At 43.3% G+C, this 14,617-nt stretch overlaps 1 protein-coding gene across 2 annotated transcripts; it reads left to right on the top strand.

Annotated features, from left to right (window-relative positions):
- The first annotated feature begins 819 nt into the window (after positions 1–819).
- kiaa0895l lies at positions 820–14,554 on the top strand. Of its 2 annotated transcripts, none has more exons than XM_063469795.1 (7): positions 820–1,016; positions 1,629–2,378; positions 2,471–2,614; positions 2,909–3,041; positions 4,694–4,999; positions 10,792–10,889; positions 12,849–14,554. In XM_063469795.1, the coding sequence occupies exons 2-7, from the start codon at positions 1,671–1,673 to the stop codon at positions 13,008–13,010; spliced, it is 1,551 nt and encodes a 516-aa protein (XP_063325865.1). In that variant the 5' UTR covers positions 820–1,016; positions 1,629–1,670; the 3' UTR covers positions 13,011–14,554. The 2 variants fall into 2 exon arrangements, with proteins under 2 accessions (XP_063325865.1, XP_063325856.1); XM_063469786.1 differs by having other exon boundaries at positions 1,626–2,378.
- The last annotated feature ends 63 nt before the right edge of the window (positions 14,555–14,617 follow it).

The raw sequence follows: 14,617 nt of genomic DNA, 5'->3' as shown, positions 1-14,617 counted from the left end.
TTACTTACTTTAAAGTATTCTGATTAAGATTCTTCTCTGGAATAAGAGTGTGACAACTGATTTTTCCTCAAATTTATTATCAAATTCTTGCTGTTTTTGCTTTTTTATAGGACGAGTATATATTTTCTCTGATTTTAATCTGATTAATTAGGTGCTTCCTAAAAGTCTTTTGTTTGAATGGCTTTGGGATGGCCTGTTGGGCTGTGTTTAAATCCATTCAGTAGTGGCTATAGCAGTAATTGATATAATCCTCCTGTTGTGTTAATTTCTCCAATATATTAGATATAGTAGATTCTAGACAAACTCCAGTATTTACTTGTCAAAAATTACATATAGTTTAGTTTTCTCTCAGTGCCTCGATGAATCTCCCCCTCAGAGTAACATCTTAGGATGCCTCCAATCCAATGTGGAGCAAACTTCCAAAACAAAAAGCTACACCTCCACAGAGCCCCTGGAAGTCTTGGAAAGTGGCAGTTTTCCTTACATTATCTTTTCGAAGGACTTTACTAACTAATTTGTGAGGTCACAGTGCCTGTCACCATCTTTCATATACAGTCTATGGATAAGTAGCTTTGTTTTTGCTTGTTTTATTTTTACTTATTCTTCGTTGTTATTGTTTTTAAACTGAATACCGTTATTATTCTGTGTGAAGAGAGCTTTCGCTATGTAGCTCATGGCTAATGCTAATGGTGCTTAGTTGTGATAGTTGAGGTAGTTTTATAGCTGTCAGTGGATTCCATCAGGTTCCCGTCCTCTCCGCTTTGTACGTAATGACGCAGGAGAGCGTCATGGACGGCGTGCACTGCGTGACGCGTCAAATCTTCCAACTCAACCGCCGCTTCCTGGCCGGCCCAGGCAGCCGCCTCAGGCCCCGCTCCTCACTGAACCGCTATCCGCTTATTATTGTTATCACACCGACTGAAGAGAGCTCCGCCCCGGCTGCGTGGAGCTGCCGCCGGGATGAGCGGACGGAAAGGCTAAAATTTCCACATCCTCCGCAGAAGTCTCGCCGCTTGGTTAGTGTTTGACTTCTTTTTATTTGTTTGGGTAGTTAAAGGCTTGCAGGGAACTGATTTTTTGTATTTGTCTTCCTCCAATAAGAAACGTTACTGTAAAACTCTAATGGCAGCTAACTCCACGGAGAAGCTCTATCACAAGTTTTATTGTCGCAGGAGCTGAGCTCTGCCGTTTTCACCTCCGTTTTCTGTTTTTATTTTTGGTGTGTGCACGGATATCATCTGCTGCCACTCATTTGATCAACTCTCACAGCCCCATTTTCCTGTCCTTTCACACCCAGCACACAGTGGTACACTCACTCATTGATCAGTCTTAATGAAGAAGCTGGAAACCTTCATTACATTTGTTTATAAAGGAGTTTAGATACATATGATGATGTTGTTTTGCAGCCCTGTGATTTTTTTGAGTGGTTGGTTTATTGGCTCTTAGTAATAAAATTGGGAATTTAGGTGTTTTTTTTTAAATTTCATTTCATGTTTCCAGATATTATTTTTTTCATATATATGGATTTATATGTCCGTATATAGGCTTTATTATATGCTTGTCTATAATAAGAATAATAAGTCTAATTAAATGAGTGGTGTGCATTAATCTTGCTATTGTTACAGCAGCGCGGGGCTGAGCGAGGTGCAGTCTGAGGAGCTGCTGTGGTGATGGTGTTGGACTTGGGCGCAGTCTTCATGGATCGGGTTGAGGGTGAAAGAAGCGCTGGGGACCTGTTGAAAACAGACGCTCGAGAAGATCCACTCAAAACTGTTAAAAGGTGCGGCGTCACAAAAAAGGAGACGGTGTCACACAACGGGCTCGCAGCCCCGACGAGCTGCAGCAGCCAGGTAGTACAGAGAAGATCATCAACATCATCGTCATCAAAATGTGGGACTGCATCCAGAACGCCACTCCGGAGGCCCCTCAGCCTGGAGGTGACATCCCAGCGCATGAGAGGGTCTCAGGAGCAGATGGTGGACCGGAGGATCCTACAGCCTCCTTGGCGCAGTGGTACGGCTGCCCCCTCCCCCCCGGCTCGTAGCTTGACCAGCCCCAGCCTGGGGGCGAGTGGCTGGATGCGGCGTAGTGAAAGCACCTGCTCCGTGAACTACTCCCTGGGGCTGCGGGGCAGTAAGGGGCAAATGCGACCGGCCACCTCCCTCCCTCATATTGCTAAAGGAGTGGGTGGTTCAACACTCCCTACAGCCACCAGGCCCTGCCTGCTCGTTGCCCTCAGACCTCTAAACTTGGAGCAGGAGAAGCTCGCTTTCTTCCAGTCTGACTACAAGTATGAGCCTCAGTTTGAGTATGCGCAGCCTGAGCCCAGGAGCGTGCTGGACAAGTACAGAGAAGGCTCAGGTCTCTTTCTTGAACAGGTGTGTCACATTCAACCAGTCTAACAGTCAGCTCTGAGCTCATGAGGTCATGAGGATGATGATAATGATGATGATGATGTGTTTAACTGCAGGCAGTTGGGATCATGGAGTGCGTCCTGAGGAAGTTTGGCTCCTATGAGAATTTTGAGGAGGTGACTGGTGGCAGTGTTCTGCCTAAAAGTCAGGTGTGGGCTGCTGTGCGCAAATACCTGCAGAAAGAGGGCTGTGTGGGGGAGGTGAGTGCAGTAGCCAGATTTCAGTATATCTCTGCAGGAAAGACTATATTGTGTCCATTGGCTTTAGTTTAATTATGTAAGCTTATAACAAAGCTTGATGGTGATTGATCAAAATGCTAAAAAAGCAAACAAACGCCCCCAGAAGTGTTTTTGGTGAGACAGACGTGACAAGCTAACAGTAAACCTATATCTACAGTATTACTTGAACCCTGTGACTGATTTAGCTGAATGACTTTCCACAAAGGAGCCGATGAGCAAAATCTGATGATTTTGTGTGCGTGTTTGTGTCTCCAGGTTGTTGTGCGTCTATCTGAAGAGCTGCTGTCTCAAGCTGTGATGGTGGTGGAAAGCTGTCGTCCTACTCTGACCATTAACCTATCTGGGGCTCGACAGCACTGGCTGGAGGGAATGCTGAGACATGAGATCGGTGAGCAGATATTAATACGTAAGCTTGGTAGGAGTCTTTCCACATGGTTTCTATTCCCCATAGCAGTTGTGACACAAAGAGGTAATTGATTATTATTATTGTTATTGTTAATATGGCTGACATCATTTATGGTTTATAACAGTGGTCCCCAAACCCCGGGCCATGGAACAGTACCGGGTCTCTGAGTCGTTTGGTACCGGTCCGTGAGAGTTGAGGCTCGGGTGTGAAATTTATGGTTTTCAAACTTTTCATGGTTTTTATTGTTAACTCGGTTTCCCTGGGTCTTTCCCGTGTTGTAGCTGTGCGTCTTATTTTGAAAGAAATATTTATGCGTTACCATAGCGACCGGAGAGCATTAAGGGGCAGAGAGGAGGATGTTACTCTCAGTGTTGTTGTCAGGAGGACGCTGCTAATAAAGTTACACAGTTACACAGTGAATTCGTGTTTATTATTATATTTACAAAATACCACAAGTTTTTGTCTCGGTCGTATCGTTTTATTTTGCTGCGTTTTCATACAGTTAGCCTGGCGGTATCAGAATGGTAGACAGCAAACTGACAAATGGTGTCAAGCTGGCTATACTTTAATAAACGTCTGTGGTTGAATCAGCAGTCAGTTGCTAAACTTGAATGTATTTTGCCTCCTTTGTTTCTTTGATGTTGTGTATTAGCATGCTAAAATATAGCTTCATGGTGTGTCACAATAAGGGTCAAAGCTGACATACAGGTGCTAATTTTCACTTTTACACCAAACTACTGTAGATTAGTGCCGATTGGCCTTGCTGTCCTCTGTTTACTTTCTCCCTCGCTCGTTTACAGCATTAATTGAGAGAGAGAGAGAGAGACATAGCCGCCTGTCAGGGCTGCTGGTTTATAAACTCAGTGAATCAGTAACTGCTGTTAAACATTAATCATAGAAGAGTAAAACATTTAATTAACTACCATTTCTGGAGGTGACTTTTGTTGTTATTTGGCACTAAATACAAATAAAACCAAACTGATTATATGTGGATTTCCAAAGCCAAACAAGTAACGCATTTCATTTCTGACTCATCAAGCGAAACTGTTTGACAGTCACTGAATTTAATTTGGGATTTTGCAGAAATGAGTAGATCTCAGACTTAATAAAGAAAAAAACCTAAATCCATGAGTGCTTTGTTAAATTGATATATCTGTATACAAGTGTGCACATGGCACTGCAGCAGACTGCTGAGGATCTGATTGTTAATAAAGTTGTATGTTCTCTACATCAAATAAAGTTTGAATTGATGGAGCCTGCGATATTGGGAGTTACAGTGTGCCTGCTCCAAACCCACTCATGTGTGTTCAGAGATTTCCTGCTGTTATGAGAATCTGTTCTTGTCACCGGTCTGCACCTTCGTGCTGATTCCTGAAAGAACCAGATTTTTGTCAGATTACAAATTAATCTGCGCGAGAGTTCAGTATAATGCCCTCATCAGCCCTGGGCTAAAAAAATCACTGTTACTGTATGCCAGTTAGCATGCTGATAGCATTTGGGTCAAACCACAGTGGTGCGTCTGAAAGGTGACAGAGTGGTTTTTAGATATGTGTTTTATCAAACTACAGTGTGAAGCATGTGCAGACGGCATGGAGGGGCAGCGAAGTGACTGCAGCCGCTTTTCTTCCTCTCAGGCACACATTATCTGCGAGGTGTGAACAACAGCGTGCAGCCATGGGCCACTGCCGAAGGCAGGAAGCAGTTTGGACTTAAACCAGCTAATCCCACAGAGGAGGGCCTGGCCAGCCTGCACAGCGTGCTGCTACGGAAACAGCCCTACCTGTGGCGCGCGGCTCTGCTCTACTACACAGTGTACCACGCCACCAGCATGAGCTTCAGCCAGCTCTTCAGTCACATAGCACGGTTCGTCCAGGACCCGGACGTCCGCTGGGAGTACTGCCTGCGAGCCAAGAGGGGACAGACGGACACCTCGCAGCCCGGTGAGCGTGCACGCACAAACACACAAAAAAACATGCAAAATTAATAGACTTGGCATTTTTCTAGGCAAAACCTATAAGATTGAATGCAATGAAACGTAACAGTATCGGGTTAGGATTTCATGCAGTGATTAACTTTGACTATTTAGGCTTTTTTTTCTTCTATAATGAGTCTCTCCTGAGTGGGGAAAAAGTCTAAAATAACCTTTAATATAATAATATGAACACCCAAACATAAAGCCTGTAATCCAAAAAATGATCCCAGTGAAAAACTGTGATTGGTTGTCAACTCGTCTGGCTGCATCCCAGCGTCGTGGACCAGAACTAAACCACCGGCCTGGACCCGAATTTTTCTTACGTCCCAGGTCTTTCACCTCTACTTGGAGAGGGCTGTCGACAGACTTCGGTGCTGGCTTCCCACGACGTCAGGATGCAGCAGTCAGACCTTGGATTGGAGTCACAGAAACGTGTCTGTTGTTTCCATCGATAAGCTCGAAGGACCAATTTAAATGGCAGGGGATTTCTTTAAATCACCTCGTCGTTCTTCAGCCGAGACCCCTGAGTTAGAAAACACAAACACTGCAGGTTTCTTTCACTTGCGAGGGCAGCCATGGAACGCATGACCTGCACCCCACGACTGTCCGTCCTTTATTTATACAAGATTGTTCTGTGTGTGTGTGTGTGTGTTACAAAGATAACAACGTCACTCAGAGCAGCGGGTTTTTCCCTTTTCTACATCTGTATGTTCTTGTAAAAAGAGCTGAGGTTTCTCTTCTCCATATCTAAATGTTCTCTGAAAACAGGAAGCGGTTAGTAGCTGAATAAGTTCATCACACAAGTTACTAGGTGAAAAGTCACGTAGACATGTGCTTAATGATAAATGAATGATAAATTTCATGTAGCTGATCACATTATGTTCAATAATCTTTTAACAACGTGTTTTCATGATGTTTGTCATATTGAAATGTTTCAGATGATCAAACAAATTTAAATATTAGACAAAGATAACACAAGTAAACACAAATTACAACATCAAGTAACTGTGGCGTATCGCATCTTTGGAAGCATTTACGAGTTCAGTTTCCCCAGCCACACCCAGGCCTGATTATCGCCACACCTGTTCACTAAAAAGCCCGGATATAGAAGGTTATAAAGCCATGTCTAAAGCTGCCAGATAACATTCTGATGATCCCCGAGACTTTTGGGAAAATACTCTGTGGACTGATGAGACAGCACAGGAGAAATCTGCTCTCTCTTTCTAGTCCCTGTCAGGACTCTTGCTGCAGCATTTTGGATTAACTCAGAGTGTGGGGCTCGCAGAGCCATTGCAGGGGGGGCGCGGTATGAAAAGGGAAAAAAAACCAAAACGCTTGGACACTGCTAGCACGGGGCGCCCACACAAACGCAAAGCAGGAGATGAAGCATCGCCAAATACGTTTCCAAACCAACTTCATTCCAGACCAAAGACTAGAAAATATGGTGAAGCAAATCTTCCCTTTGGTTTCACCTGCACAAGTGCCGAGGTAGGTCTCCCCTGCAGAATTGGTTTTCCCTGTGTCGGGAAACACGCGTTGGGCTCTTCAAATCACGGACAAACAGTACATCCTACATTCTTGATCAGCATTACTCTCGTTAAAATGACGCTAACGCCATAACCGCATTAACACGGCAAATCTCCGTTAGCGAGTCGCCCCGTGCCTGGGGCTGCACGGCGTCAACGCGTTAGCGAGGTTAGCTTGTTAATGCGGTTGTGGCGTTAACGTCATTTTAACGAGACTAACGCTGACAGCACTAGTAATGAGCTGTCAAGTGTCAGTGTAGCACTCAAATACAACATCCCTCTGTGGACTGTGGTGGTGGTTTTTTGGTTTCATTAATATCAGTTTTCTTTTTCAGTAGAGATAAATGATAAAATGAGAATTATGAAAACCTCAACTTGAATGTTCAGATTGTTCACATTTACATTTTGGAAATATGTGCAAATTGGCTAATATGTAGATATTATTAAAATCCTATTTCTGAAAACGTAATATCCCATAATAGTCTTAACTCCTTGACAGCCATCCATCCATTTGCTTCCTCTTATCCTTTTCAGGGTCGTGGGGGGGTGGAGCTTATCCCAGCTGTCTTAGGGAGAGGCGGGGTACACCCTGGACAGGTCGCCAGTCTGTCACAGGACTAACACACAGACAACCAATCACACTCACATTCACACCTATGGGCAATTAACCTATCCGCACTAACTGCATGTCTTTGGACTGTGGGAGGAAACCGGGGCACCAGGGGAGAACCCACGCAAACACGGGGAGAACATGCAAACTCCACACAGAAAGATGCTGGCCTGATGGTGGGATTGAACTCAGGATCTTCTTGCTGTGAGGCAACAGTGCTAACCACCAAGCAGGGCTGGACTGGGACAAAAAATCAGCCCGGGCATTTTGACTAGTGACCAGCCCACCATGGTATTGTAGGAAAAGCCATAAAGCCTTTACAATAAACTTAAACCTACACCATCCTCCCTATTGTGGTATTCTAAACAGTACTTAGCAAAAATATAAAACAACCTAATTTATAATTACATATGCCAACTCCCAGCAAAAAAAGAAAAGAAAAAAAATAGGGAACCAGTCCCCCACCCTCTGCCTTAAGACGATTAATTGACAAAACCAATTTTAATTTAATGCACGTATAAAAAAAAAAAAATGCACAGAAATCTATTATTTTTCTCCAGTAATTAAATAGATTCAACATCTTTCTTCAACAGAATTGCAGACTGCACAGATGGTACCTTAACAAAGGAAAGAATACTATAACTTACTAGGATATATACTAGACTTAATATTTACTGAATACAATAATGGATTTCTATACATTTTACATCAGATGAAAACTTTGGTTGTAAGATTCAGATAATTATTTAATAAAAGCGAGACATTTTAAATGAGAATAAGAAAGAAAAGTATTTCTTTGTGCCCCCTCTCCCTGTTAATGCCCTACATGGCCCCCTGGCAAAGCTTTGCTAGACCCGCCCCTGCACAGTTACCAGCTGTCAGCTACTTAGAAAAGGATCCTGGTGTTATTTGTCTCTCAGAAACAGTTCATAACTTCCCTTCAACTCATTCATGTCACCTAAAAGGTAAACCTGTTTCTCCACCACCTGTTCAGCTCTGATGATTCAGTAAGGACATCTCCTGGTTTCATCTTCATGTTTCCCTCTCACCAGATAACCAAACCGACATCATGACCAGCAGCTTTACAGCTGTGGCTCCAGCAAACATCAGCTGATACTAGAAATTAATATTAAATAAATTATAACAACAGCTGATCAAGCTTAAACGTGCTGCTGTTGTTTAGCGCGACCTCCGCTGGCGCAGAGAAAAGCCGATCAGCTGATTATTGATCAGTTTCATGATTGAATTAGCAACTTTCTAGCTGAAGTAGCACGGGACAAATCGCGTTCCTTTTCACCTCAACTTTAAAGTTCGACCTCCTCGGCTGTAATTGGTCCAGCCCAGAGTCGATCATGACCAACTGGCCAATCCACCACCATTCATTTATACCGTTAAAAAAAGAAAAGAAATAAAACCCCATCGGCCCATAAAAACGAAAAATCACGAGCGGCCCACTGGTCAAATGCCCGGTATGCCCGATGGCCAGTCCAGCCCTGCCACCAAGCCTACTTGGAATAACCCTTGAAGCTTTTTTCTGAACTGAGCATCTTCTGTCATATTGTAGGCCTGCTTCTAGACCAAATTAAGTGGGTATGCATCAGACCTTAGTGAGGGTGGTCTCTGCCTTTGCAGCAAATCTGCTATAGCAAACAGTGCTACTAACCTGGCGAAGAAGATTTTATTATTTAAGTATTTTCAACTCTAAAGATGTGTTGGACCACAGGCTCCTTTATAAAGTTCTTAAAATTTTTGGAGGAACTTTCTGAGAGATGTTTTCTACGCACCACAGTGGAGGGGGCGCCATAATGGTCTGGGGTGCTTTTTCCTTCAGTGGAAAAATGGAGCTTCAGGAGGTGCAGGGGCGTCAAACGGCTGCTGGCTGAGTCCAGATGTTGTAGAGAGCGTCCCTCATGGCTGAGGGCCCTCGTCTGTGTGGTAACCACTGGGTTTTTCACCAGGACAACTTCTTCCAGGAGAATAACATCACTCTTTTGGACCATCCCGCGTGTTCCCCTGATCTAAATCCAACTGAGAACCTTTGTTCTCCAGTTCCAGACAGTAGATGCCCTTGGTGTGGCCGTCTGCACCACTTGGAGAAATGTTCCCACTCACCTCATGGAAATGCTTACATCAAGCATGCCGCAATGAATTTTTGGAACGATCAACAATAATGGTGGAGCAACCCATCACTGATTTCTGTTTTGGGGGAGTTTACAGGGTTTTTTGGAGGTGTGCTCCTAAACCTTGATCAGCTGTAAAACAGCCTGTTTTAGTTTAAGCATGGTTTTCAATAAACTGCATGCTCAAAACAATGTTTTGTCTCTCTCCCATTTCTTTTTGTTGCATGTTGAAGCTCTACTTGGAACCTTGTTAAGACCTAAACATGCAAAATATGAGTTTTTATTTCTATGTTTTTTCTACATTTTTCAAGTGGTCTTAAACTTTTGAATTGGGACTATATTACAGGTACTGCGCTGCAGTGGTTTGTATCATATCTATCTAATCGACTCCAGTTTGTGCATGTAAATGGAGAGTCCTCTTCACACACTGAGGTCAATTATGGAGTTCCACAGGGTTCAGTGCTAGGACCAATTCTGTTTACATTATACATGCTTCCCTTAGGCAGTATCATCAGAAGACATAGTATACATTTTCACTGCTATGCAGATGACACGCAGCTCTATCTGTCCATGAAGCCAGGTAACACACACCAATTAGTTAAACTGCAGGAATGTCTTAAAGACATAAAGACCTGGATGGCCTCAAATTTTTGGTCATCTTTGCTGCTAAATTCAGATAAAACTGCGTAGGGCTGCAACGATTCGAGTAATTCGAATTATTTAAGTTTTAAAAATTCTCGACCCAAATTCTTTGCTTCAATGCTTCGTTAAATGCACGGCTCTGTAGTGCACCATTGTGTTAAACACAAGCGAGACCTGCAATAGAAACATATTTAGGAGCAACACATGAATAAAAAGTTTGACAAGATTAAGCCCATGCAGCCCTCAGTTTTAAACAAGCAGCAGCTTTCCTGTAACCACCATTAAAGCTTTACTGGGAAAAATCTAGAAGGAGTTCTTTGTTATTTTACTCAGTCCTAAAAAATCTCTGAAATATGGTGCTTTTAATGAGGCTTACACTGGATAGCATTACTTTGTCCCCCAGTAACACTGTGAAGGATCTTGGAGTTCTTTCTGACCAGGATATTTTCTCAAGTGTGCGTATCAAACAAATATGTAAGACTGCTTTCTTCCATTTTATGGAATATCTCTAAAATGAGAAACATCCTGTCTCAGAGTGACGCTGAGTCTTTACCTTACAATATAAGTGCGTTGAGGCAACTGTTGTGATTTGGTGCTATATAAACAAAATTGAGTTGAATTGGAAAAAAATATTTAATTGTGCAACATGACAAATAATCGTAATTGAAAAGTTAGACACAATGAGCACCTACAGGCTGTTTAAATCCTGTAAGCATCATTTTACAAGCTCTTCTGTTAATTTCGCTAAATTAAAGAGCTGAACAATCAGAAGTGTCAGCTGACCTTTAAATGAGCAAATCAAAATGAACTCAAAACTGTAATCTGTAACTTTGATTATTATTTTTGTATATTTCTGTTTTAGGTTGCTTCAGCAAAGATCAGGTGTATCTGGACGGGATCCTCCGGATTCTTCGGCATCGAAGGACCATTGACTTCAAAATGTTAACTTCTTTAGGCAAGGTCAGTCAGACTACCCACAAAAAAAGACTTAGAAGTATTAAATTAAATCATAGATGGGGTTGAGCCCTGTCTCTGCCCTCCACATGGTTTCTACAGTTTTGGTCAGAAGTATTGAATTAATTTAAAACTCAAGGACTGGGTACATGAGTTGGAGTTTATGTTGAATGTGGTCTCCCTTCACTCCCGTTGTCCCCCATCTGTTTTGGGGATAACCACCTCAACAGCCACCAACCACCATGCTCCTTGCAGCAGCCTGGAACCCTGCAGAACTAGGCACCAACTCTTTATCCTCTCAAGGATATTTGAGGGTGCATGGCAGTTTGCCCATTCAGTTCACATATGTTCTGTGGACTTGGAGAAAGCATTCACCCACATCCCTTGGAGTGTCCTGTGGGGGGTTCTTTGGGAGTATGGGGTGTCTGGCCTGATGCTTTGAGCCATTTGTTCTCTGTATAACCATTGCTCCCCTTTGTCACTGATTCTGTTCATAATTTTTATGGACATAATCTTTAGGCACAGCAAGGTGTTTGAAGGTTTCTGCTTTGGTGGCTTGGGCAGTACGGTGGCATGGTGGTTAGCACTGTTGCCTCACAGAAGGTCGTGAGTTCAGTTCCACTATCAGGCCGGGGGCTTTCTGTGTGGAGTTTGCATGTTTCTTCCCTGTATTTGTGTGGGTTTTCCCAGGTACTCCGGCTTCCTCCCACAGTCCAAAGTGGGGATAGGTTAATTGGTAACTCTAAATTGCCCATAGGTGTGAATGGTTGCCTGTGTCTATGTGTTAGCCCTGCGACAGACTGGCGACCTGTCCAGAGTGTACCCTGCCTCTCACCCTTAGACAGCCAGGATGGGCTCCAGCCCCCCACGACCCTGAAATAGATGCTTTGGTGCCTTCAGAATCTCATGTCTGCTTTTTGCAGGTGATGTGGTGCTGTTGGCTTCATCAGGTGGTGGCCTCCAGCTCACACTGCAGCGGTTCAAAGTCTTAGGCCATGGTTCTCAGTTAAAATAGGGTGGAGTGTCTACTCAGGGTCAGGGATAAATTGCTGCCCCAAATGGAGTAAGCTTTTTATCCATTGAACAACCAGCTTTGATGCATGTTTGGGATCATCGTCTTGTGGAACATCCTGTTGTTTACAAGAGTCAATCACTTAGCTGCAGATTTGAGGTGAAGTTCAAGAATTGAACTTGGGGCGATCGTGGCTCAAGAGTTGGGCGTTCGCCTTGTAATCGGAAGATTGCCGGTTCAAGCCCCGGCTTGGACAGTCTCGGTCGTTGTGTCCTTGGGCAAGACACTTCACCCATTGCCTACTGGTGGTGGTCAGGGGACCCGGTGGCGCCAGTGTCCGGCAGCCTCGCCTCTGTCAGTGCGCCCCAGGGTGGCTGTGGCTACAATGTAGCTTGCCATCACCAGTGTGTGAATGGGTGGATGACTGGATGTGTAAAGCGCTTTGGGGTCCTTAGGGACTAGTGAAGTGCTATACAAATACAGGCCATTTACCAAGAATTGGGTGGTGGTCCTACTCCTTCATTATATCATCCTCTTTATGCAGTGTACCACTGTCAGCAAAATAGCTCCAGAGCATAATGCTACCACCACCCAGTTAGTGCAATGTTCTTAGGTTTGAAAGCCTCGCTTTGCTCTTCCAAATATATCTCTCGTCATTGTTGGCAAATAACTTGGTCTTTGTATCATCTGACCATAAAACATTTCCCCAGTAGGTATTTGGCTCGTCCATGTAGGCAGCTGCAAATTTCTATGTAAAACTTGCTTCACTGTGGACAGCGATCCTGGTTTTCCACCAGTTTCCAGTTAATAGTAGGCTTGAGCCTGTGTTGTTCATGAACATACTAACCAGTTTTCAGTCATTTTAGGGTACATATTGAAAAAGGTGTGGGAGCAGTGCTTTATGTTTGGACGGTGCATGAATCCATGAGTCCTTTCTCCCTTGACATTTGTAGGTGTCTTATGAAGATGTGGAGAGACTCCGACATCTGGCAGTGCTCTCCAAAACCAGAATCCCGCACTTCATGCGAGACCAGGAGCGGTACCTGCAACATCTGGACCACATCGTCACCATCAATGAGCTTGAGGATTCAACTCTGGAGCAACTTCTACCGTGACCATCCCACCCAAAGAGAAGAGGAACTGGAGGATCTTCAGATTCTACCATGTGGTGACCCGATTCTTGCTTAAGAGATCCAGTATTACTGATGCTTTATTGGAGCAATTTTGTTTTCTTAAAACTTGAATGACATGAACAAAAGGGACATACACACTAACACCTCTATCTACATTTCACTTGTGTCCAATGCATGTTTGTGTGGCTTTTCCACAGAGCCAAGTACAGTTTCTGTGCCCCGTCGCCTTTACTGCTATTATGAAATTACCTCAGTACTAAAACTTTATGATGTAATCAACTTTATAATGTAAACTCACTCATAATCACAGAAATGTTCACAATCACATGCTTTATTTATGCAATTATTTAAGTTTTTTCTTTTTTTTACTTTGAGAAAACAGACTGAATGTTTCTGGTATTAGCTTTATACGTTCTTTTTTAGACTGCGTTGTTTTTATGCCTTTGATTATTTGCATTTTAAAAAGAAGACACCAAGGACACATTTCAAAACTGAGACCACGAATCTTAAAGATATCAAGTGCCAGCAGACTCGGTCTGCCCTTCCACCAGGGATAATTAAAATATCAGTGTTATTAAGAAGATAATCAGCTCTTTTATCACTGTCTTAACAGTGTCCTTGGTGGTCTTTGATCATCAGTATGCTACTGTGATGTGTGCCTGAGCCCCTGACCCCAACTCCACCCCACTGCGCAACAACCAAATTTTCCTTTGAAACGTCGGAGGAATGGTTGAACATTTTGGGTTGCTTACGTTTATTGAATAACTTGCACAAAAATTTGCATTTAAGTTACAGTTCCAGCCGGGCTAAACATTCCCCAATTAGTGTGTGTCGCTGTTGGTGGCCTTTAGCTGTGGCTTTATATTTAACTGATAGTCTTTTCGGTGATGGAATCAGTCTCTTATGACTCTGCAAGAGAGCAAATGTAGGTATTTCCCCTAAAAGTCTGTCTTTATTGGAAAATGTGCTAAAGTAACATTTTTAATACTGTGTTGGGCTTTTTGAGACCGTCTCATCCAGACCGAGTCGCGTGTTAAGGAGGAAACGGGTGTAGTGGGTGTGCCTTTAATGGGTGTAGCACTCATCTGCTGTAGCTAGCCATGTGTTTTGTAAGCTGCTTTTATTGTGTTTGACACTTCAAACTTTAGATGTGAGTCAGGGCATTCATTTTGGGCCAAGCTGTCAGTCAGCACAGAGAAACCAGAAGAACCAAGTCACAGCAGCATCACGACACTAGCCTCGAGTTTTTAACTTAAAGATGAAAAGACCGGGCCAACATGTGAACTCTACGAACACGGTGCATTTTAAACACTTGGATATGAAGATCAACATGTAACCCAATTATATTCTGCTGTGTTTACGGTTTTAGCCACGTGATAAGCAGATATTTTAGATCTGACCTTAACGGCAGCCTGGTTTCACCTAAACGAATGCACCGATTTATAAACGCACGAATGTTGCAGAAGTGTTATGTTGTGGAAAACAACTTGAATTTCCAGTTTATTTATTAAAATGTACACACACGGTTTCTGGTCTGTTTCATGTTGCACATCACTCACCAGAACAAACCAAACTCTAATCAGGATTTT

This window comes from Pelmatolapia mariae, linkage group LG1, assembly GCF_036321145.2.
Source record: "Pelmatolapia mariae isolate MD_Pm_ZW linkage group LG1, Pm_UMD_F_2, whole genome shotgun sequence".
Classification (NCBI taxonomy): Eukaryota; Metazoa; Chordata; class Actinopteri; order Cichliformes; family Cichlidae; genus Pelmatolapia; species Pelmatolapia mariae.
Note: the sequence above shows the minus strand (reverse complement) of the source record. Positions and strands in the feature narration are given on the sequence as shown.

What these genes read in the sequence shown, in the direction of transcription:
- kiaa0895l (XM_063469795.1), top strand. Translation starts at nt 1,671, where the DNA reads ATGGTGTTGGACTTGGGCGCAGTCTTCATGGATCGGGTTGAGGGTGAA. An exon ending in CAGGTCTCTTTCTTGAACAG is followed by an intron (nt 2,379 to 2,470) that starts GTGTGTCACATT and finishes GTTTAACTGCAG; the next exon opens with GCAGTTGGGATCATGGAGTG. An exon ending in TGTTAACTTCTTTAGGCAAG is followed by an intron (nt 10,890 to 12,848) that starts GTCAGTCAGACT and finishes TGACATTTGTAG; the next exon opens with GTGTCTTATGAAGATGTGGA.